Genomic DNA, 25705 nt, shown 5'->3' on the forward strand with positions numbered 1-25705 from the left:
CTCTGGGTTCGTGGAGAAGCAGTGGTGTAGGAAGTTGAGGGTAGTAGGCGGGAACCTTGGCAGTAGGGATCCCCGGGTGGAGACCTAGAAAAGCGGAAGGTGGTCAGGGCAGTCAGAAGTGACCTCCCTAACTTTTGTTGCTTTTCTAACCAAGGAGCGGCAGAAACGCCAGGTAACCCACTTTCAGTTCCTGAGCTGGCCAGATTATGGTGTCCCCTCCTCAGCAGCTTCCCTCATTGACTTCCTGCGAGCGGTCAGGAGCCAGCAGAGGCTGGCAGTCAGCAGCATGGGCGCGCGCTCCAAGGGGCAGGGTCCTGAGCCGCCCATTGTGGTCCACTGCAGTGCGGGCATCGGCAGGACAGGTGAGGCGCCTGCTGCAGCTCCGGAGCCCCAGACGCCGTAAGGGCCACACTGACAGAATGTGGGCCATTGGTGGTCGATTGCCATGAAGAATTATTTCTTAATGTCCTTTTGGTGTCCCTAGTGGTCCTTGTGCTGGCCAGGATGTGCAGTCCTCTGGGGGTTGACACTTTGTCCATCCTGTCTGCCCTCATCCTCTGACCCCGTCACTGTCACCTGAGTGTTGCTGCCCTCCCAGTCCCGTCCTGGGAGACCCCAGCCTGTGCTGTGCTCCCCGTTCTGGAGCCCCTCAGCAGCTTCTGCCTCGGGGTGGGCATCGCAGGGCTGCTGGCCTGTCTAGTCAGAGGTCCTTCTGGAAGGTCAGGCAGAGTAGGCTTGTTAGGTCTCTGCGGAAAAGTTGTAGAGTCTCTGAAAATTAGGGCCCAGCTGTGGGAGTGCTGTCATTCTGTCTGTCTGGGACAGACTGTCACCTTCCCCCTGCACTTCCTGTTATCTTCATGTACCTCCTGAGACAAGAAGCTGGCCCGTTTCTCTGGTCTCCTCCTCCAGTCCCTGTGGGCCTGAGGCCCTCTCCTCCAGTCCTGCCTGGGTTATTTGGTAGAGGGAGGGGGAGAGGAGAGGTCGAGCAGGCCTGACCACTGCCTTCCTCCCTTCAGGCACCTTCTGCTCACTGGACATCTGCCTGGCCCAGCTGGAGGAGCTCGGCACCCTTGATGTGTTCCAGACAGTATCCCGCATGCGGACCCAGAGGGCCTTCAGCATCCAGACCCCCGAGCAGTACTACTTCTGCTATAAGGCGATCCTGGAGTTCGCAGAGAGGGAGGGCATGGTGTCCCCCAGCCACAGCCTCCTGGCCACAGAGGGTCAGTGACTGGTCCACGGGCCTCCCACCTGCCAGCCGGCCTTCCTTAACTACCACGGACGCCGCTGAGCCTGTAGGTTGCCACCAATTATGCTGAAGGCATGTGCCAGCCTCGCCCTCGTGTCCCCTGGTGTGCACGAGGCAGCCTTTCCCTGCGGCTGACAGAGGTGGTTAAATTTTCACTAGAAAGGGCCAGCAGCAATGTGTTCTTCATTCCTCGCGCCTGCCATTGAACTGTGCCTTATGAAAACCAAATTGTGGCTGTTGGTTTTTGCCAGGGCCCCCAGGTAGGTGGGGAAGAAACTCCCTCCCTCTTTCCCAGTGCCGTTCTCCTTCTGGAGGTCTCTTTCCCATTCCTGTCCTTTGCCAGGATTTCATGGGGAGGCTGGGTGAGCATCCACCTTCCTTCCCAGAAAGCTTGACCAAGTTACATATTCTAGCGACTGTCCCGAGTGCCAAGCACGTTTATACCTAGTGTGTATTCCAGTCTTTTCTGTCATTCTATGTGCGTGCGTGTGTGTATGTGCACTTACGTGTATGGGTCCATATGTACGTGTGTATATAATATATACTGTATGTGATAATATGGTTGTGTTCTATAAATACATATACAGAGTTACTCCTTTGTAGAAGTTCCTGGGGCTGGCTCCGTGTTGCAGTTCAGGACTCCTTGCTTCATGGACCTTCCTGTTTATCGTGGGTTAGCGGGGGCTGGGGATCATGTCTCCGGTGGTTAGCCCCCAGAGTGGTGGATGAGGACACACATCCACTCTCCGTGCTCCTGCCACAGGCCCTCTTCCTTCCGTAATGACTCCTCTCTCTCTGGGATGCTGCCTGTTGGAGCCAAGAATACTGGTTTGCAGTGACACTGGGTTACTCAGCATGGATTGCCCTTGCTTAATGATTTCTCTGTTTACTTTGCTGATTTGGGGAACAGACCTCCACTGTGATTCCTGACCCTCTCCCTATCCCTTAGGGATTGGAGCCTGAGGGTAGAGATGAACTAACTGAGCAACTAGAGTCAAAAGCAATCGGTACAATGTCTTAGAAGGAAAGAGAAGGAGCCCAGGTATGTGGGAGAGAAAACTACTATGAGAATCCTTCCCTGGGAGAATGAGCTGGAGGGCCATTTTTCTTTTCTAGAAGGTTTCTTTCCTTATACAACTTAGCCCTGTTCACTCAGTTGTCCATCTCTCTCTGCCTACTAGCCTTCCAGACCCTGGAGCTCAAGTTCTGTGTCAATAAAATGCTTAACTCCTATCTGGGTGAGGCAGTCCCCTGCAATTACTGTTTCCCGCCTATTCACTCAACCTGTCGCTTTCTGCTCCCAGCCTACCCAGCCTGATGTGCCAGGGATGGAATCAAGAGTCCCCAGCACTCTACATTCCCAAGAGAATCCCAGGAACCCAGAAACCTTCCCCCATTGTAGATGAGGTTGGCAGCTGATCAGACCTCAGTAATTTTATACTGTAATAAGCTCTTTGAATGTATATGTTCTTATTTTTACAATCTTTTCATTTTGTATTTAATGTCAATGGACTGAGTCCGATTCAGAAAATAATTGTAAATGTTCACATTCAATATCTTACACCGATACAGTTTTGTATTTACATATAAATATACCGACATGATCAAACCATTTTAGCTTCATGAATTTAGTAGCAGTTTGGGGCTGGGAAGGTGAGGAGGGGGTCCAAGAGTTGGTGTGGGAGGGAGAGGAGACAGGGAGGGCCCCAAGGCCTTAGTACTGAGACCTTCAGGTCTGAGAGCTACTCACCTTGTCTGTAGGCCATGGCCTTTGCTCTGGGCAGAAATAGGGAACCGGCACCAGCCGAGTGCTTGCTGGGTTCCAGTCTTTATGCTTGGCGCTTTCTCCCCCTTACGTCATTCAAGTCTCACGACAATTCAGTGAGAGATTCTCCTCCTTCCACTCCGCTTTCTATAGACGAAGGTCAGGTCCAGAGGGTCACAGTGATTTCCTCTAGAACCAGAGCTCAGGTTGGTGTGCTTACAGAGCCTCGGGCCTCTTTACTGCATCGCTGTCTCAAGGAGCGAGATGGTTTTGTCTTTGGAAACCAGAGGGGGATTTTGGTATCACTCCTTCAGAGTATAAACAATTCTTTAAAATTCAGCTAATTGATCTTGAGCTCATGCTGCATGTAGTGGACTAGAAGGGTGGCAGAGGTGGTGACTGGTTCTCGCAGATGAAATCTCGTGGAGGGGCTTCAGGTCTGCAGAGTGCCAAGGGGTCATGCTCCACTCAGCCCACAGGGAAACGCCATCCCTGTGGGTTCCTTGTCTTTGTGAGAAGATCTTATCATTTGCATCTCTCTTAGAATGGAACCAGAAGCTCTGTCTATGTAGAGCCACCGCCCTACTGACCAGTGACAGCCTGCCCACTTGGGACAGTATGGGCCTGGAGTGTGTGCAAGTATTGGGGTGTTCTTAATAAAAGTTATAGCAGCTAACATTTACTGGGTGGCTGTGTTCCGGATACTGTGTAAAGTGCTTTGTAGGTATTGTTTCATCCAACCTCAAAGCATTTGACAAAAGAAAAAAACCGAAGCCCAGGAAAATTAATTTGCCACTGCCAAGAACCTAGACTACTTGACTCCAGAGTAGCTGCCGTCAGCTCTTACACTAGACTCCCGCCAAGGATTCATCCCCTGATCTGCCAACACAGTTTTCTTGAGTTTCTTACTGAATCAAGAGCTGAAGTGTAGAAGAGCAAAAGATTAAGCCTGTTCTTTCCCTCTATTCTCTTGGGGACATGCCACCATAAGAGGTGAACAGAGATACTTGAAATCTGGGAAATCAGAGAGGTTAGGGGTTTGGTGAAATGTGTAGGGAACAGGATTAATGATAAAAAGATCTGGGAGAGGTAGACTTGAACTGTCACTTAACTTGAAGAGGCTGTAACCACTGCTCTGTAAATTCAGAAGTTACGCGTGAGTTCCTCATTGAACATCTAAGGATTGGGGAGGTTGTCACTTGTAAGAGCTCCACAAAGATTTAGCTTCCAGGATCCTCCTACCCAGTAGGTGGTTAAGTGAGTGGCCACATGAGCCAAGTTTTATCAATAGACAGAGGTAACCATGTGTGTCTGTGTCCCTGACTCTCAGGAAGGGGAGCCAGTTGGTATCTTCCAAATCTGAGAGAAAGTGATCAGTAGCTTTCCCCCACTGCCGTAGTTTATTGTAGCTTTCACCATTGGGAAGATCAGTACTCAGCGTGAGCCTACCTGTGCTAGGTGTTACAGGACGCAAAGAAAGGGGAAGACAGAGAAGAAGCCCCAGGTCTGTTCAGGAAGTCAAGGCTCTCACACATTTGGTGAACAGAGCAGAAGAGCCCACAGTCAAATGCTGGAGTGTACAGCTGAGAACACAGGTGAAGAAAACGTTCACGGGAGAAAGCATGGTGGGCTAACTCGGGCTTCCCGATGGCTATTTTCTCAACCACTTTGCTCCCTCTAGCATTGTTCCCCTTCCTCCTGCCCATCCCTGTCAGCTAGGGTGGGACTCCTGAGGTGAAGGGTACCCCAGCATGCTCAGCCTAGGAGGCCCACTGTCCTCAGTCTCCATGTCTCCATTTGCAGGTAAATGACAGAATGGGACTGGTTCTTGGGACACTGGACCACTTCAGCATTGTCACTCGATGAAGCTGGGACTTCTGCGCTTAAAGGCTTCCTGTCTCCAGTCCATATTACAGCTCTACATAGGGAAACTCACAGATCAGAGATGGGGAGGGAGGTGGGCAGGTAGAAAAGCCTTCCTGGAGTGACTAAGCTCTGGAAATGTTGAGGTCTCACCTCCACTCAGCCCAAGCCAAGTCCTAGCTTCCTTTTGTAGAATAAGAGCCTGCTTTAAGGGGCTGTATTAGATGATTCTACTACAGGCCCTCCAACTAAAGGTCTCGTTCTTTGTCGGACAGTGTGAACGCCTGCAGAGGGACCACCAGGCCCTTTTCCGGTTGTGTCAGCTTCCAGTGGAATTGCCAGTGTTAGCTTGTTTTCAAAGTCTATTTCAAGTTGCTGTCACTTCCCTGTATTCCCTCAGTTCCCTTCCCACTCGGCCCCCACTGTGGAAAGCGGGTCAAGTCCCTGTAATCCATGGGCTAACCCATAGGCCTTTAAGGCTTTCATGCTGCTCCATGGAGGGTAGGCAGAGTGACTCAGAGCCAAGGAATGAACCAAGGACCCAGAGTTCCCAGCCAACAAGGCCTTAGATTTGTGTCAGGTCTTGGTCACCACCATAGACCACTGTTAGCTCACTGAGGGCAGGAGCGAAGCACCTATCAGCTTGGAACCAGATTTTTCTCTTGGGAGGTATCTGCCCCATTTACAGTCACAACAGTCATGAGTGGTGTTTTCAGCTACACTGCTCTCAACCACAGACGAGACTGAATGGTCTTCACAAATAGAGATCTAGCGCTCAGAAACCCATTGCAGTGTTTAATCTCTCTCCACCTGTCACCGTAGCGTTCAGAAAATCCTTCTGTTTAAGCTAAATCTGCAACACCCGAATTTTTTTCTGGCTACGGCCAGCATGGCCATAGCTAACTATACCAGAGTCCTAGCTAGGCTAGGAGAGTTAGGTGGAGACTAGGAAAAGTGATTCTTTTTCAACAATTTAGGGTAATGTGTTCCTGGTAGTTGTTAGGACTGATGAAATGAAACTAGGAAAGCAGGACAGTGAAATGTAGAGAGAAAATGGTCAAAAAAGGCACAGTGCCCCTCCCCCACTCCAGGTTCACTTCCGTCTCCCCCTCCCTCCACTCCCACACACACACACTAGAACCTGGCACCTTCCCTAAGACAATGTTGTCCAAACCTCATGACTGGCCAGATGTGCAGCTGAGCCCAGGTCAGCCACTTTATCCCATGGGGTCTCTGTTTTCCTTCCTTGACCTTTAATACCTATTGTGTGGGCCAGCAGCCAGTGGATGTATGGAGTCTGATGTTCAAGGCAGATTCTGGGCTGGAAGATGTCAGTTGGAGACTTAATTTAGATAGAAGCTAGGATCCTTGGAAGTGGGTGAGAGCAGAGAAGGAGGAGGGCAAGAGAAAAAACCCTTGGGAGCCACCAACATTTAGGGGAGGAAGGAGGAAGAAAAGCCGGTGAAAGGTTTTGATTAATAGATAGTGGTAACCAAGGACCAGGCCAGGCTGTGTTCTCAGTCGTGAGAGGGGAGTGGCTGGGATGAATGAATGGGACTGGGAACTAGGTTCACTAGTGGCCCTCGGGGCAGGGGCGGACAGGAGGGGGCATGCGTGGGAGGGGAAGGAAGAGGCAGCAGGCAGCTGGGGCTGTCGCCAACCGAAGAAGGCCCCCCTTTTCTCTCTTATGTGCCAGGCCTCTGATTACTATTTCATTGGAACAAAGGAACCTGGTGCTTTACAATAAAATTAGCTGATACACAAAAGGAAACACTTTGAAAACAGTCAGGTAAACGGGGGACATACTGTTTTATCTACTTTCTAGATTTGGGCTAGAAGTGGCCCAGAGGGGTAAGTTAATGCTCAGTGAGGGGAAGACATTTCAAGGCAGTGAATGGCAATCTTCATACCCACTGCAAGATTCCAAGCCTCCAAAGCTATCCAGAAACCAGAAGCATGAAATATGTACACTCTAAGGCTGAAAAATGGAGTTTCTTCACACAGTGGGTCCTTCTGCCTGTCCTGGCTCCTCAGACTGCAGCACCAGCGAGGGGTGTCGCATTTCAGTGGCCCGGCCATAGGATTGAGAAGAAAAGTTCTGAGAACTTGACTAAATGCCAGGCATACTTTAATCTCCCAACAGTCCACTGCTGTAGGAATACTTAGTTTACAGATAAGAAGATTGAAAAGATAAATGACTTGCCAAAGACATCCAGCTAGGAAGTGGCTAAACAGATTCTGACCAATAGCTTGAGCTTTTCCCCTTGAACCTATAGAATACTTTGGGTTGGGGGTGGGGACCAAGCCTCATGCCCCTCACCTGGATATTCCCAAATTGGCAATGGTCTATAGCTGGCAGAGGCTCTGTCAGCAGGGCACTGGCAGTGACACCCTTTTTATAATCACTGACGCGCAAGGCCTCAACGTCTCAGCCATCTACCATAAGCACCCTAAAGAACAGTCCTTTCTGTGAATGACTGTGTGTGTGTGTGTGTGTGTGTGTGTGTGTGACAGAGACAGAGAGACACATGTGAGGCATGGTGTCTGAAGGTGTGACAGTTTTCAGTATATGTGAGCTGAAGACACTGTATGTGCTTGGAAGACAGATCTTGCTTCTTCAAGGATAATATTTGTGGAAGGGCCAGAAATAGTTTGGAATGATCTGGGAACAAACTACTCTTGGAGTTCAGGAGGGAAGAGCAAGAGGAGAGGCTGTTTTCCTCCAGACACCCCAACCTGATCACGGGCCTAGTGTGTACAGACAGCATATGGGGGAATGGATAAAGCTCAGGCTTTGGCCCCAGACAGTCTTGGCTGCTTGACTTGGACAAGTCCCTCTACTACTCTGACCCTCAGTGTGCTCAACTACAAATAGGACAGTAATCCCTAACTCACACAAAGGAGGCCGCCTGGGACTCAGAACCTGGCTTCTCAGTGTGACCTCTCCAAGGAAGGCCCTCACCCACATCCACTTGCTGGTTTGTCCTCACTGACAGTGTAGGGGATAGGTAGGGTGGATGCAAACTTAGGTGCAACTGGAGGGCGCCCCCATGTCGCCAAATCAAACGCTTTCCCAGAGCCTGGTCCTCACTGCTATGCAGGCATCAGTGTACTGAGTCAGAAACAATTGCTGTCTCCTTTCCAAGGGGCCTCCTTTGCCTGACTGCTGGGCACTGGGGGCTCCGAGGTGAATTAGTGGTTGTCCTACAGGTACACAATCCAGGCGGTTTTCTAGAAGAGATTTCCACCAGGGTGGTGCACATAGAAGGTCGGGAATGTCAGAAAAATCTGGTTCTACTGAGTGGGATTAACTATTCTAGTTGTAAATACTCCCTAAGTAACGTCATCCACAGTACACCATGTGCTGTCCAGGCTTACAATCAAGTGCTTGGGCCTTTGGCCTCCACAGAAGCTCAGAACCTCACGAGGTGTATTAAATAGCATTACATTTGATCTTCATAACGGAGCAAGGATTGCTATGTTATCCTCTTGTACAGCACAGGAGGGAGAGCCACAGATGAGAGACTAAGTGGGAACCATGGGACTCAACTTCTAATGTTCTTTCTGCTCTACCACTCTGTGTCATCTCACATTCACACAGTATCTGTTAGGCCTTCATCTAGGTCACAGCTTCTTGGGAAATAGAGCAGGAATCTGAGATAGGGCCCCAGATATCAGGGGGATCTCTGTTCTGATATAGTGAAAATTGGTTCTCACCCTAGGGAGCCCCCAGTCTGAGAATGGACTTCAACCTTGGTGGCCCTGCCAGGTGCTGGGCCTCCCACTGAATATACAGTCCTCAGCTCCTGGCCTTTCCCCTTCCATACCCTTTCCCCCAATGATTCGACCAAGCTACCACCCAAATTTTAGTCCCCACTTTAGGACACACTGCCCTTCCCTAATCAGTAATTCTTCCCACCTTCCCCCTCTCAGTGTCAAGCTTCCCTCCCCAATCCGACCCCCCAGCCCCATGAACTCTCAGTGGGGAAGGGTCCTTTGAGCCTGTCTTTCAACTCCATTTTCCATCCCCATTTTCCGAGTTGGGTAAACAGGCCCAGAGGGAGGAAGGGACTTGCCGCAGGATGTATCACCAGTTACTGACCACGCTAAATCTAGAACCCAGATTACCTAACCAGTAGCCTCAAGCTCTTCTCCCTCTTCACGCACCAGGACGCTGACCCCTTTCCCTCCACTACCCACACTGAAACAGCCTTGTTTACCGATTGCCACTGTCCTGGTCAAGTCCATATTACCGCTCACCTGAAATGTTGGGACGGCCTAACGGGCAGCAGCCCCCATTTTGACCACAGGACGCTAAGGCTCTCATGCTGCACACACCGACTCACCTACACTTCCTTTCCTGGACACTTCAGTCAACAGGTCTGCACTCATTGTGTGTCTCAGGCTCAGCTCTGTTGAGCTTTGCCCCCCAGAAACTCCTTTTGGAAGTTAAGACAAACACTGCAAATGATTCAAGGAAGAATCTGAATCAGAGCTTTGACTTGAGGTCTACTGAAGGCTTTCTGGATTGGGTGGCTGGGAGAGACAAAAGAAACCTCTTGACTCCCCCCATTTACCTCTCCCACCAGAAGATGTACCTCTGCAATCTCCAAACCCAGTATTACAACAGCCTTCGTGCCTTACCTTGCTGCCTGTAGGCCCCCCTCACTCAACCCACCCTCAGCTGCTGGGATGCTGAGCATCTTACACCACAGTTCTGAGCCTGTAGTCATGTGACCATGCTGCTTGCACATTCTACTGTGCAAGTCCAAGAATTTTAACCAGATATTAAAGTCTTCTGTCATTTGGTTCCATCTTTCCAACCCTGACTTTCATGACTACAGCCACACTGGAAGGCCTTTAACAGTGTCTTGCATTTACTCCTTGGTGCCTGTTGTTGCAAATGACTCGCCCCTCCATTTCTGCCTGATGAAATCGTTAAGACCCAACTTGAATGCCACCTCTTCCATGAGACTTTCCCAGTTTTCTCCAGCTAGAAAAAAAATCTCCCTGCTCTGAGCTTCTATGGATATCTATACATACATTTCTGCCTTGCTGTAGCTCTTTTCTGTAGCATCTCCGCAGCTAGGTCTGGAGCCCTTGTAAGGTACATCGTGAGCATCCCATCTAGTCTCTGTAATCGCACCCAGCAGCGGGTGCCACATGAATGTGTCTGCCTCACCCACGGCAGGTGCTCAGACAAGTGCCTGTTGCCCTTAACGCGGGACTTACCGCTTACACAGTTCATTTTTAAGGCAGGCGCCTAACAGAATGGGCCATACACGGTTGGGTTACACAGCCAGAGGAGTTGAGACATTCCAGCCAGTCGCTAGGGTGTCTCTATAACCTCCTTCTACCCTCGTACCGCGCGTGCGTGCGTGCGTGCGTGCGTGCGTGTGTGTGTAGGAAGTGGGGGCGGGGTACCCTCACTGGCTCCTCCTCCCAGCCCACCCTGTGGATCAAGTCCTAGAAGGTCTCCCTCCAGTCCAAGAGCCTCAAGAAACTCGAGGCAGCGGTGCCGGAGAGATAGGTTCCTCTGCCACAGATGCACCTCCCACGCGCGGCTAATTTATCTCTCTATATATTTGTTGGAGGGAGGGGGAGTTCAATGAAGGAAAGAGGTGGGGCGAGGGGAGGAGGCGGGCCGATGGTGACTGACGCGAGCGCTTGGGAGCCAATGGTCCGTGGGGGGCGTTCCCCCCATTCAGGACTCCTCGCCTGGCTCGCAAGGTATGTTAAACAGCTGCTTTTAATTTGGTCTCCCCAATCTCCGGCGTTTGGGGGGCTAGTTCGCCGGGCGGTCGCTTTGGCCGGTGCGACACAGTGCGGGCGCTGCGGGCCCCGAGACGGAGCTTGGGCAGGCTCGGAGTCCGAGGAAGGCAAGGGGCAGGCCAGGAAGGAGAGCTCTTGGCGCCGCCCGCTCGCCAGTGTTTCCCAGCCGAGGGGGCTCCGTGGGGAGGGGGTCGGCCCGGCCCGGGGTAGCCAGTACGCTGGCCGTGCTACCTAGTTTATTTCACCGAGCAGTCAGTTTCGGTAGGTTGCGGTGGCGGACTGGGTAAGGGGGCGGGCAGGAGAGGATCTCCCTATGCTTCTGAAACGCCTTAAAAAAATTGTAAAGGGGAAAAAAAGAGACTCCGCACACCGACTGGAACCGGACCGGAGCTGCGGCGCGCGGGCTCGGCAGGGGGCAGCGGCCTGGGCCCTCCAAAGCTGAGTGGGTCGAGAGCTTGAGTTCGCGAGCGAGCTGAGGCCCGCAGGTTTCTCCGCTAACCACGCCGGGCGAGTGCGGCAGCCGCCCCGAGGGTTTCGTTTCTATCCGCAAACTTGTCGGAAGGGGCGGTGGGCGCGCTCCGGGGAGGCGCGGGCGCCGCGGGCCCGCGGTTGTTATGGACTCTGGGGGCGGGGAAACGCAGGCCTAGCAGGAGGGGCGGCCGGGGGCGGGGAGGCCACCGGAAAGAGCCCCTCGCGTAGGTAGGTCTAGGCGTTCCGAACTCGTGGGCCGTGGCGGTAGAGCCGGCCTTCGGCCATTGAGCCAGCCAGGCCGCGAGCCCGCGCGGAACTCGGCCCGGCGGTGTGGAAAGCTCCAGGAACTCGGCGGCTTCGACCCTTGCTACAGCTGATCCCGCAAACAAGGAGCTGCTTCCCTCCCCGCCCACCCCAAGGCGGCGGGGGCGGGGGCGCGGGCGTGCGAGCGCGCCCACGAGGGGGTGGCTTGAAAGGGGCAGTGAAGGTCGGAAACTGGGAAAATAGTCTCCACGCTCGGACTCGGGAAAAGGAAATGCATCAGCGGGAGGGGAGGGGCGCGCCTGTCAGCAGGGATGGCGGCCGCGGGCTGGGAGGTGGGGCTCCGGCGCGAACCGCTGCCGTCAGTCGGAACGCCTCCGGGCGAGGAGTAGGGGCCCGAGCCCCCAGAGCGCCCGGCCGCTCCAGCATCCACTGCTTGGCCTATCCTGTTTACTACGTATCTACTCCGACGACGGCTTGTGCAACTGGCGCGGAGAACTGGGGGGGCGGAGCTTTTCCTCTGTCTTCCACCCTCTTCGGACTCTTCTAGAGGGCCCGCCTTCTCTTGTCTTCCACTGGTTGGGCGCGACTCCCTTTTATTCTTCTCGGTTATGGATTGGATGACATTCTCCCGAGCTCCGCCTATCGAAGCCGGGCTGGAGTTTAAGTTGCTAGGATTTTTTTCCGTGAAGGGCGGAGGGAGGATTCCTGCGGCTTACGAGAGGCGCAAGGTTCCGCCCCTACTTGTGATTGGTGGGATGTCGTCCCGCCTGCGGCGTAGCGAGCTTAGAGGGGGAAGTCCACCCCTGCCTCCCGCCCCCTTCCCGGGTTGCGTGCGCTGTAGGCACACGTGTGAGACCCGCCTTGCTCCTTCGAACTGTCCTCCCGCCCGGAAGTACCGGACTTGGAGCCTTTGGCGGGGCGGGGCGAGCCGAGAATAACACAATGACCCTCCAAGGCTCGAGATCTAGTAGCCTTTGCGATGAAATTAGGGGTTGAGGGTGTGGAGTGCATTTAGGGGCTCAGAGCTTTGGGTTCTGCAGCGGGTGGTATCTGTCCTGCCGGGCCAAGTACTAAAGTTCTGACTCTGTGGCCTGGCTATTCCTGCGCCCCTTGACTTCCCAAAGATCGCCCTGAGCTCAAGCTTGAGAACGATACGGACGCTGACAGTGTGTTTTCTTACCAGAGTAAGGCAGCCGCTGTCCTTAGTTGGCTTTATCTAAAACTAAGCAATCTAGGATTGGCCTGGATGCCTTAGGCTGGATCCAGGGCAGTTATCCCTTGTTGACAGAGAAGTCAGGAGGCGGGGGGAGGAGGCTCGGTGGCCCAATCCTGCTTGGGTTCGGAGTGGTTCTTGATATGAGGTGGGAGCGCCGTGGTGCACCCAGTCCAGGGAGTGGAGACGACCGAGAGTTAAAGGTAGCCCCTGGTGAGTTCTGCAGAAGTGCCACTCCTTCGAAACCTCCGGGGGATTTGGCCCGGGGTTCGCTTTAGTCGGTATTACTTATTTTTAGAGTTCTGTCCTAGGGCAGGGCTTGGCTCCCGGCAAGGCTGCTCCCATTTGTCGGCTGCTCGTGGGGTTCACAGTTAGCTGCCTTGTCCTTGCGGCTGGAAGCCACCCTTGCAGTCAGGCCCACCTGTTGCCAGCGCTCGCTTCTGCCGTCTCCGCTTTGCGTAGGGAGGACAAGATAGGAGGACCGAGATTCCCTGTGGCCTGCCACTTGTGGACTGGGCCTTTTTGCTGGAGAGCGGGAAACTCTAGTCCCGCCCCCTCCTCTCCTGGCGCTCTGTGAGCGCCCTCCAAAGCAAGGACAGGGTCAGTTCGCTCTATCTGGTGAATAAATAAAAGCAACCTAGGCACTGCAACCACTTTGTGTGTTCGAGGCACTAAAACCTATACAAAGAGGGTCTATGTTCTGCCATTAATACTCGGCCGAGGAGAAGGTGAACAGCCGTTCTTACTATTTTTTGTCCCCAGCTCGAATTGTTATCCTTACTCTGAAGTGTGTGGTGAAGGTTTATGTATACCATGGCCTGTTTGATCTCCTTCCTCAGTTCTTCGAGTCTGAAGATGCCTCCCTGGAAATCGCAAGTGCCTTACGCTTCACGCTCCGCCTTCCGGAGGCTTGCCAGGGCGGTGGCTGTGAGGGACCTGCCTTCATTTTGGTTATCTCCGCCCTTTTAAGACTGCTCATTCAGGTTTAGGGAATGTCGGTGTTAGAAGTGTGCAGAAGGTTGGCAACCCCTGGGGCTACTCTCGGTTTTGGTTTCCAGTCCTTAATTCTGCACTCTACTTACTGATGGGAGTTGTCGGCTGCTCCGGATATTTGTGTTTACGAGGAGGCAGCGTGTGGAAATGTAAATTGTGAAGAGAGAACTGATAGGAAGGATGAGGTTCTCCTTTTCTTTTTCTGTAAGGGGGTCATCCAAGGGTGGTAATGCTGCTACCTTTCCCCTTAAAATCCCAGGGACCGGATCTTGGCTGCTGAGCTTCGCAGCACCTCTTGTTTCGGGCCCTGGAACTCTGCGCTCAGTCTCTAGTGTAAACATTCCACAAAAGGACTGCTAAGGTTCAGCCTCCTCGCGCAGGGCGGAGTCAGCCCCTTCTAGATGGGCGTCCTAGCCAATGGAGGCTTCTACCGGCCGCGAGATCTCCAATCCGATGGTTGGGGGCGGGGCCTGGCCCGGCAGTGTGGTAGGAGGAGCCTTGTCTCACTTACCGACATTTTACCCCACATCGGTTACTTACCTTCCTAGGGCAGCGGGAGAGCCGGGGTAGCCTTCCAATGCGATGACCGGCGAGGGCGGGAGCTGACTTGTTGGGCCTGTAGCTGAGACGGCACAGGGCGGGATATGTGGAGTCCTCCAATGAGACTTGAAGAGCTTCCCTCCTTCACCCAATAGTGTTGCGGCTTGGGGGTGGGATTCAGCAATTCGTCTCCAATAGGCGGGGTTGAGTTAGGGACGCTCCCCGCCAATAGGGGCGTGGAGGAGGCGAGCGGCTCCCCCTCCCCATCCAGCAAGGGGGAAAGGGCGGGCAGTCGGCGGGCAAGGCACAATGATTGGCTAAGCCTTTGACAGGCGGATAATATAGCCTGTGGTGGAGCGAAGTTGAGTCTTTCCTCTGCGGGGCGGGCCGGCGGAGTGGGCGGGATTTCCCGGGTAACAGAGAAGCGGCCGCGGCGGTAGAGGCGGCGGAGACGGTTTCTCCATCTTCCCCCCCTCCCCTTCCCCCCTCGGAGTTTCCCTCCCTCCCTCCCTCCTTCCCAGTCTGGGCACCGGAGCCTGTGACCGCTTCTTTAGCGGAGAGGAGACTGCCAGTTCCCTTCGGCGGGCCTATGCTCCGCGCCGTTCTCGGGCCTCCCTGCTGAGCCCGAGGCTCACGCCGAGAGGGACACGCAGTAAGGAGCGGCCGAAGCAGCTTTGCGGTGAGAACACGCCGGGCCGGGGTCGGGGCGGGGAGCCTGGTGGCGAGTAACGCGGGACTCGAGGGTGTGTATTTTTACGGGGGGGGGGCTGACCTCCTCGGCTTCCCGTAGAGCAGCCGGGCGGGAGGTGTGTGGATATGTGCGGTGGGGGGGGGGGGCGGAGCAGGGTAGCTCCGTGCGGGAGGGGGAGGAGAGCGTAGTCCCGGTGCGCGCGGAGGGGGCGGGCTCTCGCGCCGCCGCTCAGGGGCGGGGTCGGCGCGCGCGTGCGATTGTGGAGAAAGGGGCGGGACCGGCCCTGCGCTGAGTGCTTTCTGCGGTCGACCCCCTCCTGTCCTCCCGGGGTGGGCGGGGCCGCGGCTGGCCATCCGCGCACCGGCCTGTTGGGTTGGGGGACGGGCAGGGGGGTCTTCCGCGTGTGGCTGCGGGGCGAGGCAGGGAGGGGGCGTGAAGTCTGGCTTCCTCCTCCTCGGGATCCGGTTGGCCGGAGGGGACGTACGGAGCGGCGATGCCACGCCCCCGGGCCGTCCTCCCCTCCCCCCGGTTTCCGCCTCCTCGGCAAGTGAGGCGGGGCTCGGGAAAGCCCGCTGTTGGATCTGGCTTGAGAGTCTCGGCGCCTAGATTTGCCCCGCCCTACGTCTCCAGGGGTGGGAGGGGCCCTTGCCGACCAGAGCTGTGGAGGTGTCAGGACTTAACAGTTGTGGCGCCGGCATTGCTTTTTGCCTGGGGCACGGGCCCGGTGCTGGAGCTGTTGTCTCTTCCTTGGTGCTTGCAGTGGGGATCGCACCGCGCAGCTTGGACAGTGGGAGTATGGTCACCACCATTCCTCTCTTCGTTGTAATTATTGGGGCGAACTGCCCAAGGTCCTTTCGTTGAAGTCTGTGGTCGAACGCAGCTTGTGCTGTGACCATGCTTCTACAGCGGTGATGGTGGGGGGAGGGACGGAGAATGATCAGAGACTGGAAATGTGGCCGGGGACTGTCCTTCCTGGAGTTCTTTGGATGTTAAATTACCGTGGCTGTACGGGGCGGGGCTTCCTTTGAGCCAATGGGGTGGTGGGTAGTTAAGACTTGGCCACTGTTTTGGTGACTTAGAACTTCAAATCCAGTTAGCCATGAAAAAGGCTGTGGAAGCTTCTGTTCTTCACAAGGCTCAGATGTAGAAAAGGGAGGATCGGATTTACATTTTAAATGTAAATTACAAATGATTTGTTTTTAAAAGATGGTGACATAAAAATAACTGTACAAAATGCTCTAATTCCTTTTACCTTTGCTTTTCTGAATGCTTTCATTATATAGGTGGTTCTGCTGTATGAGCTTAATTTCGCAGAGAAATAAGTTGTAAGTTAGGTAACTATAGGCGTTCCTGAAAAGTTTTCTGGTTTTCTGTAATTGTTAGAACATCTAGACCACTTTCGATTTGATGAAATCTAGTGTCCTGCCCTGTTTTATTGCAGAGAGTAGGTTGAAGTCGAGCACTAGTGTAGCCTGTGTCTGTGTACGAGTGTTCTCCAACCAGTGTGCAGTGGGGAGTTGCCTTAGGGCATTTCAGGTTTAATGAACCGTTTTAATTGAAAATTTTGCTCAGACTTGATACATTCTCTAAAGAGAAATTAAGTGTTTTTGATAGTTTTCATGAGAAAATAAACATTGAATGAGTATGTTTCTTTGTTCAGTAACATCTGAGCAAGTCCTCTGGCTACTTGTCTGAACTGAAGTAAATTCTAGATTTGTACTTTGCTCAGTTGGGACTGAGCTCGGTGCCCTGTGCAAGCAAGACACTTGTGGAGAGAGTAAGTCCCACCTTCTCAGCTAGGGAAGTAGGAGTGGCAACAGTAGCTTTTTAGTTTGATTAATGGTGGCTGTAATAGAATTGGTGTGGAGACTGAAAAACTGGGTATTTTTCCTGATGTTATAAACTGACAAAGATAGCAGAGAATTTACCACTGAGGAAAGTTTTGTCAACACATAATTGTTCCCACCATTTGCAGTGCTGTATGCTGAGAAATGGAATTCTTGCCCTTAAAGAGTATTGCCTATTGGTGCGGCAGCATCACAAGTCCCACACAGGCTTTAAGAATTCAAGTAAGAATCTGGATATACTGTCTTAGGAAAGTTTTCATAAATGCTTCTTATCTGTCCAAATATTAGTATTATATACTATATAGTTTTGTCAGGATTAAAGGCATTTTGTAATTAAGGTTTCACCTGAAGAGTAAGATTTTTTTTCTTTTTTAAGGAAGGAGGTGTGTGGTGATTTGATAAGATTCCTAGCAAAGCATAGTCCTGTTCACATCGTCAGTGCAAACAGACAGGATACTGGGGAGCTGTGTAAGGCGGATGTTAATGGCTGTCAGTTTTAGTTGGGCTGAAAAGATTATGTTCATGACATTCAGTAATTTAGTGCAGGGCTTTAAAAAGCTTTCTCATTCTTCTGGGTAACTCTACCAACAAAGAGTTTGTTAAGCGTTACTTTCTATGTAACACATGAAAAAAAGCATGATAGCTACATGTTTTTTCAAAGTACACCGTCTGTCTCCTTTAATAATAACTCAAGATTTATTGAGCCCTTACTATGTCCCAAGCACTGAGGTAGGCACTGTACATTTGTTAATCCATTTAATTTTCATGACAATCCTATATAGTGGGGACTATGAAATCCACGTTTCAAAGATGAATGGCACAGAGAGGTTAGACATACAGTAAGTGGCCAAGCCAGGACCTGAAGCCAGGCATTCTGCTCCCAGAGTCTGTATGCTCTTAACTCTACACTTCGGCTGCCTCTGGTCTAAGGATGCTAAACAGAAGGAACAGTGTGCTTTTTAAAATTTGTGGTAAAAAGATACACACACACCATAAAATTTACCATCTATACCACTTTTAAATGTACAGTTCAGTGGCTTTAAGGACATTCACATAGCTGTGCACTGCCATCCATCTCCAGAACTTTTTCATCTTCCTAAACTATACCAACTAAACAATACCAAATCACCCCCAGCCCCTGGCAACCACTATTCTACTTTCTGTCTCTGTGAGTGTGATTACATCATGGAAATGGAATCATACAATAATTGTCAGTTGTGTCTGGCTTATTTCACTTAGAACAATGTCTTCAAGATTTATCCATGTTGTCGTATGTGTCAGAATTACCTTTTAAATGGTCAGTAATGTTCCATTGTATGTATATACCACATTTTGATTATTTAGTCATATGTTGGTGGATATTTGGGTTGTTTCCACCTCTTGGCTATTGTGAATAATGCTGTTTTTGTGAATTTAATAATGAACGTGGGTGTATAAATATCTCTTCAAGTACCTGCTTTCTTCTGGGTATATACCCAGAAGTGGAATTACTGGATCATATGGTAATTCTTTCTTTAACTTTTTTGAGGAACCAGCAGTATGATTTTTGAAAGCAGCTTTGAGGGAAACGATTGGGACTCAAATTCTTAAGGTGAATTGAATCAACACCCATTTATTGACTACTTTCTTGTATAGCTCTGCGCTGACACAGGAAGAATCTTTGTCCTCTAGAATTTTACATTGTTAGAAGGAAAGGCAGTATACACATTGATGGTTTTACTACACAGTGTTGGTTGAATGCCATTAAGAGTCAAGTACAAATAGCTGTGAGGAATTCAGAGAAGGGAGAGCCCACCTTTGGGTGGAGGAGGAGGGGACATGGAGTGAGCAACGCGAAGTCTGAAATCATAGATCCAGTTGAAGCGAGTTGTTAAATGACTTCGGACATCTCATTCAAGGTACCCTCCATGCTTTGAAATGTGAAAAGGGATGGCATCATGTTGAAATTGGCAAGTGGATTGTAGTCTCTCTTCCAGAGTTTGTGAATCCTGCTTCTACTGCTTTGGAAGTTAGAATCACAATGAAGAAATTATGGAATTGGCATATACAATAGTACCTTGGTTTTTTAACATCTCCATTGACGAACATTTCGGTTTACATACACTGTAAACCTGGAAGTAAATGCTTTGGTTTTCAAACACGCCTCAGAAGTCAAACATGTCCCACGGCTTCTGCTGAGTACAAGATCCTGAGGCCAAGCTGTCGGCTGTTTTCGAATGTTTCAGGCTGTTTTTGAACGTTTCGGAACTCGAACGGTCTTCTACGTTTGAAAACCGAGGTACCACTGTATAGTTACTGTTACCCTGTCAAGCTCAAGATGTATTATTAATATGGTCAACTACTTTCTAGTACCTCTTTTCCTTCACGTGGGTTTATGTTTCTGCTGCTTTAACAAGTGAATAGTAGAAGTAATATCTTAGGATTTTTATCTTTTTCTTGTTACAGTTTAAGTAAATAATTCTGGATGTTTGTTTTTTGTTGAGGTTAAGGTCAAATAATGAAACCCCTCATACTTGGGTAGTCTGTGAATCAGGATTCTGTCATTATTAAATTATATGCTTTCCAAATATTTCAAGGAATTTTGTTTTCCTGACTGACAGTTTTTTTAAAGTGTGAATTCTAATTGTCATTAGACGATTATCTAACAGTCTTTTAACGACACATTTAAAAAAAGCAAAACCTTGCCTTTTTTAATTATGTAACTTTCTTTTTGAGTCTCTATTTAAAAGCCATGCCCACTGAAAATTGTTGTCAGTTACGACCAAACGCATGGAGGTTTTGTGCTCACACTGGCAGGACAGCTGCCTGACGCTGGTTTTTCTCCAGGAGTGCTCCCCGGTGGCGCACAGTCTTTCTGGACCGAGACTTAACTTGTCTTGATAGTGACAGTGCTGGGACACAGTAGGTGATAAATACTTTACAACGTGAATCTAATGACATTATAAAGTTTGCTAACTAGAGCCTACCTCTGTTTAGTTGCAATTGGCTTCAAAGTTAGTTAGGCATTTATTGGGAGCGATTTCTAACTTACCCATCTCTTTTTTTGCCCCTCCCTTTTTTTGCTCTTCTACTCCCCATCCCCATCTGGTGTGTATGTCTGCATGTCATTCGTATTTACCAGCGTCTTGGCAGTAGACACTGCTCAGTCCTGCTGGTACGCTCCAAGGCTCGGCTGGCCACTCGCAGGGTGTGGAAGCATAGACAGGTCCACAGCCCCTTTCCTGCAACTCTGAAATGCAAGAATTTTTGTTGGTTGGTTGGTAAGTTTGGTTTCACAGCTAATTTAGGGACGCAACCTGGTCTAGGCCTGTCCCTGTTTGTACAAAAATGTGAATGCACTTGATTTTGGAGAGCTACCCTAGCCACTAGGATTTTGGATTTCCTAAAATCCAAACCGCTGATGACTCTCAAATTTCTGTGTCTGAGACCTCTCTCTCGTGTACTATAGGCTAACATAGCGGGGGGGGGGGGGCATCTTATTTCCTCTCAGATACCTGCTCGGCATCTTGGACATCGGACTTTCTGTCTTTTTCATATGTGGTCTGTTGGCAAATCCTATTTACTCTGTATTCAAAGACCACGTCACTTCCCAGTGGCTTTCTGTTTCCGTCTGAGTATTAAGGCAGAGTCCTTATTATGACTGATGAGAACAAGCCACTATCCACAACCCCATTACCTCTCTGACTTCATTTCCTAGTCGCCCCTCTTTCCTCCATTCTGCTGTAGCTACCCAACCTTCCTGCTGTCCTTGGGAAATACGCAGCTCATGTGTGCGCAGGTCACTGCGTTGGCTGCCCCTCTGCCTGTAATGCTTCCACTGCTGTTTTCCATGTGGCTAGCTCTTTACTTCCTTTACTCAGAAATTACCTTGTCAATGAGGTATTCTTTGGTCACTCTTATCTAAAATTTCAAAAACGTTCTCTGCTTTTTCCTTAACACTTGTCTGACTGCTTTATCATCTTATTGTCTGTTTCTCCCACTAAAATGTAAACTTCGTGAAGGAGGAGGTTTTAGTTTTGTTTACTACTGTAGCCCCAGCTCCTGGAACAATGCCTGGCACCTAGTGTACCGTGTTTCCCCGAAAATAAGACCTGGCCGGACAGTCAGTTCTAATGCATCTTTTGGAGCAAAAATTAACATAAGACCTGGTATTATATTATATTATAGACCCCGTCTTATAGTAAAATAAAACCGGGTCTTATATTAATTTTTGCTCCAAAAGACGCATTAGAGCTGATGGTCTGGCTAGGTCTTATTTTCGGGGAAACACTGTATGTGCTCAGTAAATATTAGAAGATGCATGCATGCGGGAATGAATGATTTGGTTTCCACCACAGACAAGGCAGTGTGCTAAGCACAGTGGAGGATACAAAGATGGTTAAAGGTGTGTGTGCCCGTGTCGGTGTAGGGGCAGAAATACAGCTCATAGGACAAAGGCAGTATGAGGTGAGTGACACATCTCCGTATCCTTTACTTCTCGAGTCCTATTCTTTATAATGCTTTCTTTGTAGCTTTAGCTAGCATATCTTCTGTTGTACTTAATCTGTTGCTTTATACCATTCTCAGTTAATTTATAGACATCGTACAAACTAAATGTTAAGTGTCCTTCAGAATAGCGATGCACAATGATTTCCTTCTTTTATATTCTGTGATTCTTAAATATTTTTTAACTTTTCATTTTGAAATTATTTTAGACTTCAAAAAAGGTTTCCCAAATGCATTTTAAAAAACTATATAATACAATGATCTAAATCATAATGTTAACATTAATACAATTAATACCCTTTGAATTGAACCAAACAGTTTCCTGTTCATTTTCTACTTGTGACATCAATGTCAATTGGACCCAATTTTAGTTTTTGAGTTTCTTTTTGAGCAGTACTACTTGTAAAGATTTATATTTCGTGATTCTTATTCTTTATTGTAGGTCTTCGAAAGAACAGAAAATTTACTTTTCTTTTTAATGGAATAAACTCATTTTAGTTGTTATTTGTACATCTGAGCTATATTATGGGATCTTAATGATCTGAGTTTTCCAGTATCTTGAAACATTTTGGTATTTCATCATCCTAGGAATTATTTCATCGTTGCTCATCAATTATTCCCAACCATGCTAAAAACAACTAAAATAATAATAAAATGGAAGAATGATGGAATTGCCTATGAGTATGGTGCAGCAGTAAAATAAATCATCACTGTTACTCTTCGGTTTTCTTACTGCCTTGCCCAAAGCATTATAGCATCTTTCAAGAAAGTATAAAAGAAGTTGGGAGATAACCATCTTAAACATTATGTAAGATGTTAACATTTAACATCTGGATGAAGATTATGTGGCAGTTCTTTATACTATCATAACTTTTAAAGCTTTACATTGAGCATATTTGGTAATCCATAGTATTTATTTTCCTCCTATAATAGCAAAGAGAAGAAAACTAACAGGAATGCACTTCACAATTATTAGAGGAACTAGTAGATGAATGCAGTGCCGCAGACAGCTGTACTCTAGACTGTAATGATGCTGGTACAAGTGACTGCGTAAGCCAAGTTGCAGATTTTGAGTCTTCAGATGACAATATCTTAGATGAATTTTCTTAAACTGAAGAACTTAGGAGTGCACAGCGTATTTGAGGGAAAAAGGAAAAATGGTGTTCTCATGTTTCTTCATGAATCACTCATCCAGGTAGTCATTTAATGGGAAGGACTTCAGAATGTAATACTTCCACCGAAAATCAAAAAACATTCCAATTTACTAAAAGGATGTACAGTAGTATTTTTTTGTCTTTTAAGATGTTTGTGTACCACAACTTACTTGGTGTGGTTTTAAATGGACACTGCTGTGTGTACCAAGGTTATTGGAAGGAAACATGGTGTAGAAATGAAAAGTCATTGGATTGATTGTTCCAGTTGGTATTTACTAGTCTGAAACTTAGAACACTTGCAGTTACAGAGCAAGGAAAAGGATTGTCCTCTCTTTTACCAAATTAAGAACTGAGTTTTTAAAGTGTGTTTGATGATGCAAGGGGGGAGAAAAAGACACCACAGTGATGATAAACTGGAACTTTTATAGAGATGTACCTGAAATCTGGAATCAGAATTTACAAAATGGCTGTGTTCCAAGTTCATGCATCACAGTTGATGACTAGTCAGTTGCATTTTAATGAATATTGCCTATATTGGGTATTTATATTTTCAAAACCAGGAAAACATGGAAAAATAATTCGGATTTGCTGTTTAAATTGTTACTAACATTTTTTTTAAACTTTATTTATTTAAGTGTGTTTTTCCAGGACCCATCAGCTCCAAGTCAAGTAGTTGTTTCCATCTAGTTGTGGAGGGTGCAGCTCACACAGGCCCATGGGGGGATTAAACACGCAACCTTGTTGTTAAGAGCACTGCACTCTAACCAACTGAGCTAACTGGCCACTCCCTGTTACTCACATTTTTATAAAGTTGTTTTTCACCCAAGTGGTAAATGATAGTAAGTTTTTTTGGTATGCTGAGGGTTAAAGGTGAATCATGTCATAAAGAAAGCGGTGATGTCTTTTACACAACCAAGATGATTCTCCTGAGCCACCTTGGTAAAAATTGTCACACACTATGAAATAACCGCCAAAGCTCACAAAAGGTACATTCCAAATGGGGTTATCATATTATATCGAGGTTTCTCATCCTTGGCACTATTCAGTATTTTGGGCTGAATACTTCGTTGTAGGTGGCTGTCCTGTGTATTATAGGAAGTTATCTATTCATAAACTGCCAGTAGCACCCCTCCCCCCAATTGTGATAACCAAAAGTGTGTTCTGACATTGCCACATGTGCCTCAGTGGGGCAAAATCTCCCCGGTAAAGGACCATCTCATTGAAAGGATGCAAAACTGAGTTCAGGGGAGGCTTGGGTATTAGATCTTGTGGTGTTTTGAGACGAAAGCTTTGTTAATTTTGTTGATCTGTTATTCTAAGTAATATGGGAAATGTAAATAGATTGACTTTTTAATTTATTTTGGAATAGTTTTCATTTTCGAGCAGAGTTAAATCCAGAAGTGGCGTTTGGGACAGGTTTTGAAGTAGATTATGGTGGGCAGTTGCACTGGGCTGAAGTAATAGCATTCACTTCATACTTTGACAGATTTTCTTAGCTTCTGAAGAGAAGTTTTCCAATTTTTCGAGAGTATTCATTGAAGTAAACTAAACAGGACACATCTTAGGTGATGCTGACCACCACCAGTAAGAGAATAGTTTCAGAGGATTTTTTTATTATATAAAGGAATTTAAAAATGTGTCTAATTCAGGATGATCTCGATACATAATTAAGAGGCACTAAAGGGTCAACCATAAATTAAATACATTTCAAAAAGAGTGCAGAGGGCCGCTGGATGTTTCAGTTGATTAGAGCACAAGCTCTTAACAGGGTCGCCAGTTCAATTCCCACATGTGCCAGTGACCTGCGCCCTCCACTACTAGATTGAAAACAACAAGCTGCCGCTGAGCTTCCAGAGGGGCGACCGGATGGCTGAGTTGTTTAGAGGGCGAGCTCTCAACAACAAGGTTGCCAGTTCAATTCCTGCATGGGATGGTGGGCTGCGCCCCCTGCAACTAGATTGAAGGACAAGGACTTGACTTGGAGCTGGTGGGCCCTGGAAAAACACTGTTCCCCAATATTCCCCAATAAAAAAAAGAAAGTACAGTATTGCATACTTAAAAGCATCCAGAATAGAGTAGTTTGTTTCGTACACTGTATTACTCTGAGCTTATCTTGACTAAAATAATTCTGTTGTCTCCATTTAAGCCAATTTGTGCAATTTAAGTGAAAAGATAAGATTCTTTAAAGTTCAATTTTCTGTTTGGATTTTAATAATCATGGGGAAATGTCTGGATTTCCAGGAGGGAAACTTTTTATTAAAGACATTTTAGGTTGTAGAACTAGCAAATTGTTTTTTTTTTTTTTTTTTTTTTTATTCTGAAAGGGTTATCTTTTACCCCTGCCCTTCCAACATTTGTCTGAAAGCTTTCACATTCACTCCCCAGCTCTGCCCTGGAAGATTCCCCTGCAGTTTCAGAATTGCCCTGCTCTGCTTGCTTTATTTGGGCATTTTGATGCCTTTGCATGATGATTGGAAGCTGTTCCCACCTTTTTGTTATCACACATGGCCAGGTGACTTTTTTAGTGTTCTGCCGACATTGTTCACATTAGTCTTTCTCACTAGTTTCCATCCCTCCAAATCCCTCAAAGTGCTTTTTTTTTTTTTTTTTTTTTTTTCTAATTCTGTCTTCACAGACAACAGTTCTGATAGCAGTGTAAGCTCCAAATCTGAAACAGTTGGAGACTATAGGGGGATGTGAAAATCATTTCAGCTGAAGCAGAGCTTGGAAGTAGCTTTGTGTCTGACTTGCGGCTCCATCATCTGGTATTGGAATATAGTCAAGAATTAACACTGTACCTCTGCAAGCAGGATGCTATAGTCTGTCCAATATTTCTACTCCAGATTGGTCATGTCCTCCAGGGAGAAAGAATCTAGTCTCTTGATCCTTTAGCTAGCTATGTGACCTTAAAGAAGTGACTTAATATCTTTGCGTATCAGTTGCCCTCTAAATAGGAGGGTGGGCCCATCTGACAGGACAGTTGTGAGGGGCACACCTGCTGCTAACAGACCTGTTTGGAAGACGTGGTTGTTGTGGAGCAGGATATTGGTCCTGGTCAGTGCTAGAGCGCCCACTCCAAGCACAGAGCCTGGCACTTGGAGACACTGGGGAATTAGTATGTGGGACAGATGAATGGGCAAAGATTGTAAATAGCTATCACCTGAAAATCTGCAGTTACTGTAATATTTTAATTTCATCCTGTATACCCCCATGCCCCAACTCATCCCTAATTTTCAAGATACAGCTAAACATTTACCTTCTCTAGAGTTTTCCCCAACGTACACATTTCTGCTCCTTTCCAAATTTGTAATACTTACTTGTACCACTCATGAACTGATTTATATTGTTAGCTTTCCTCCCAAGATTTTAAGAAAATCTTCAAATATACAGAAGAGTTG

At 48.4% G+C, this 25705-nt stretch overlaps 2 protein-coding genes across 4 annotated transcripts in view; both read left to right on the forward strand.

The window, feature by feature from the left end:
• PTPN9 (protein tyrosine phosphatase non-receptor type 9) overlaps window positions 1-2861 on the forward strand; it is a 70130-nt gene extending 67269 nt beyond the window's left edge. The window contains exons 12-13 of the mRNA XM_074328305.2: window positions 155-362; window positions 1017-2861. Coding sequence (XP_074184406.1) covers window positions 155-362; window positions 1017-1231 — 423 coding nt within the window. The 3' untranslated portion in view covers window positions 1232-2861. The remainder of the gene's footprint in view (window positions 1-154; window positions 363-1016) is intronic.
• A 7642-nt stretch (window positions 2862-10503) lies between these two features.
• Window positions 10504-25705, forward strand: part of SIN3A (SIN3 transcription regulator family member A) — a 63901-nt gene continuing 48699 nt past the window's right edge. The window contains exon 1 of one of the 3 annotated variants that reach the window (XM_019750986.3): window positions 10504-10607. The gene's annotated coding sequence lies outside the window, so the exon portion shown is untranslated. Of the gene's footprint in view, window positions 10608-10739; window positions 10911-14546; window positions 14810-25705 lie in introns of those variants that run through there. The other 2 variants (XM_088796814.1, XM_074328298.2) reach the window with 2 other exon arrangements.

The sequence above is a fragment of the Rhinolophus sinicus genome, chromosome 3, assembly GCF_057876585.1.
Source record: "Rhinolophus sinicus isolate RSI-liver-muscle chromosome 3, RSI-T2T, whole genome shotgun sequence".
NCBI classification, from domain to species: domain Eukaryota; kingdom Metazoa; phylum Chordata; class Mammalia; order Chiroptera; family Rhinolophidae; genus Rhinolophus; species Rhinolophus sinicus.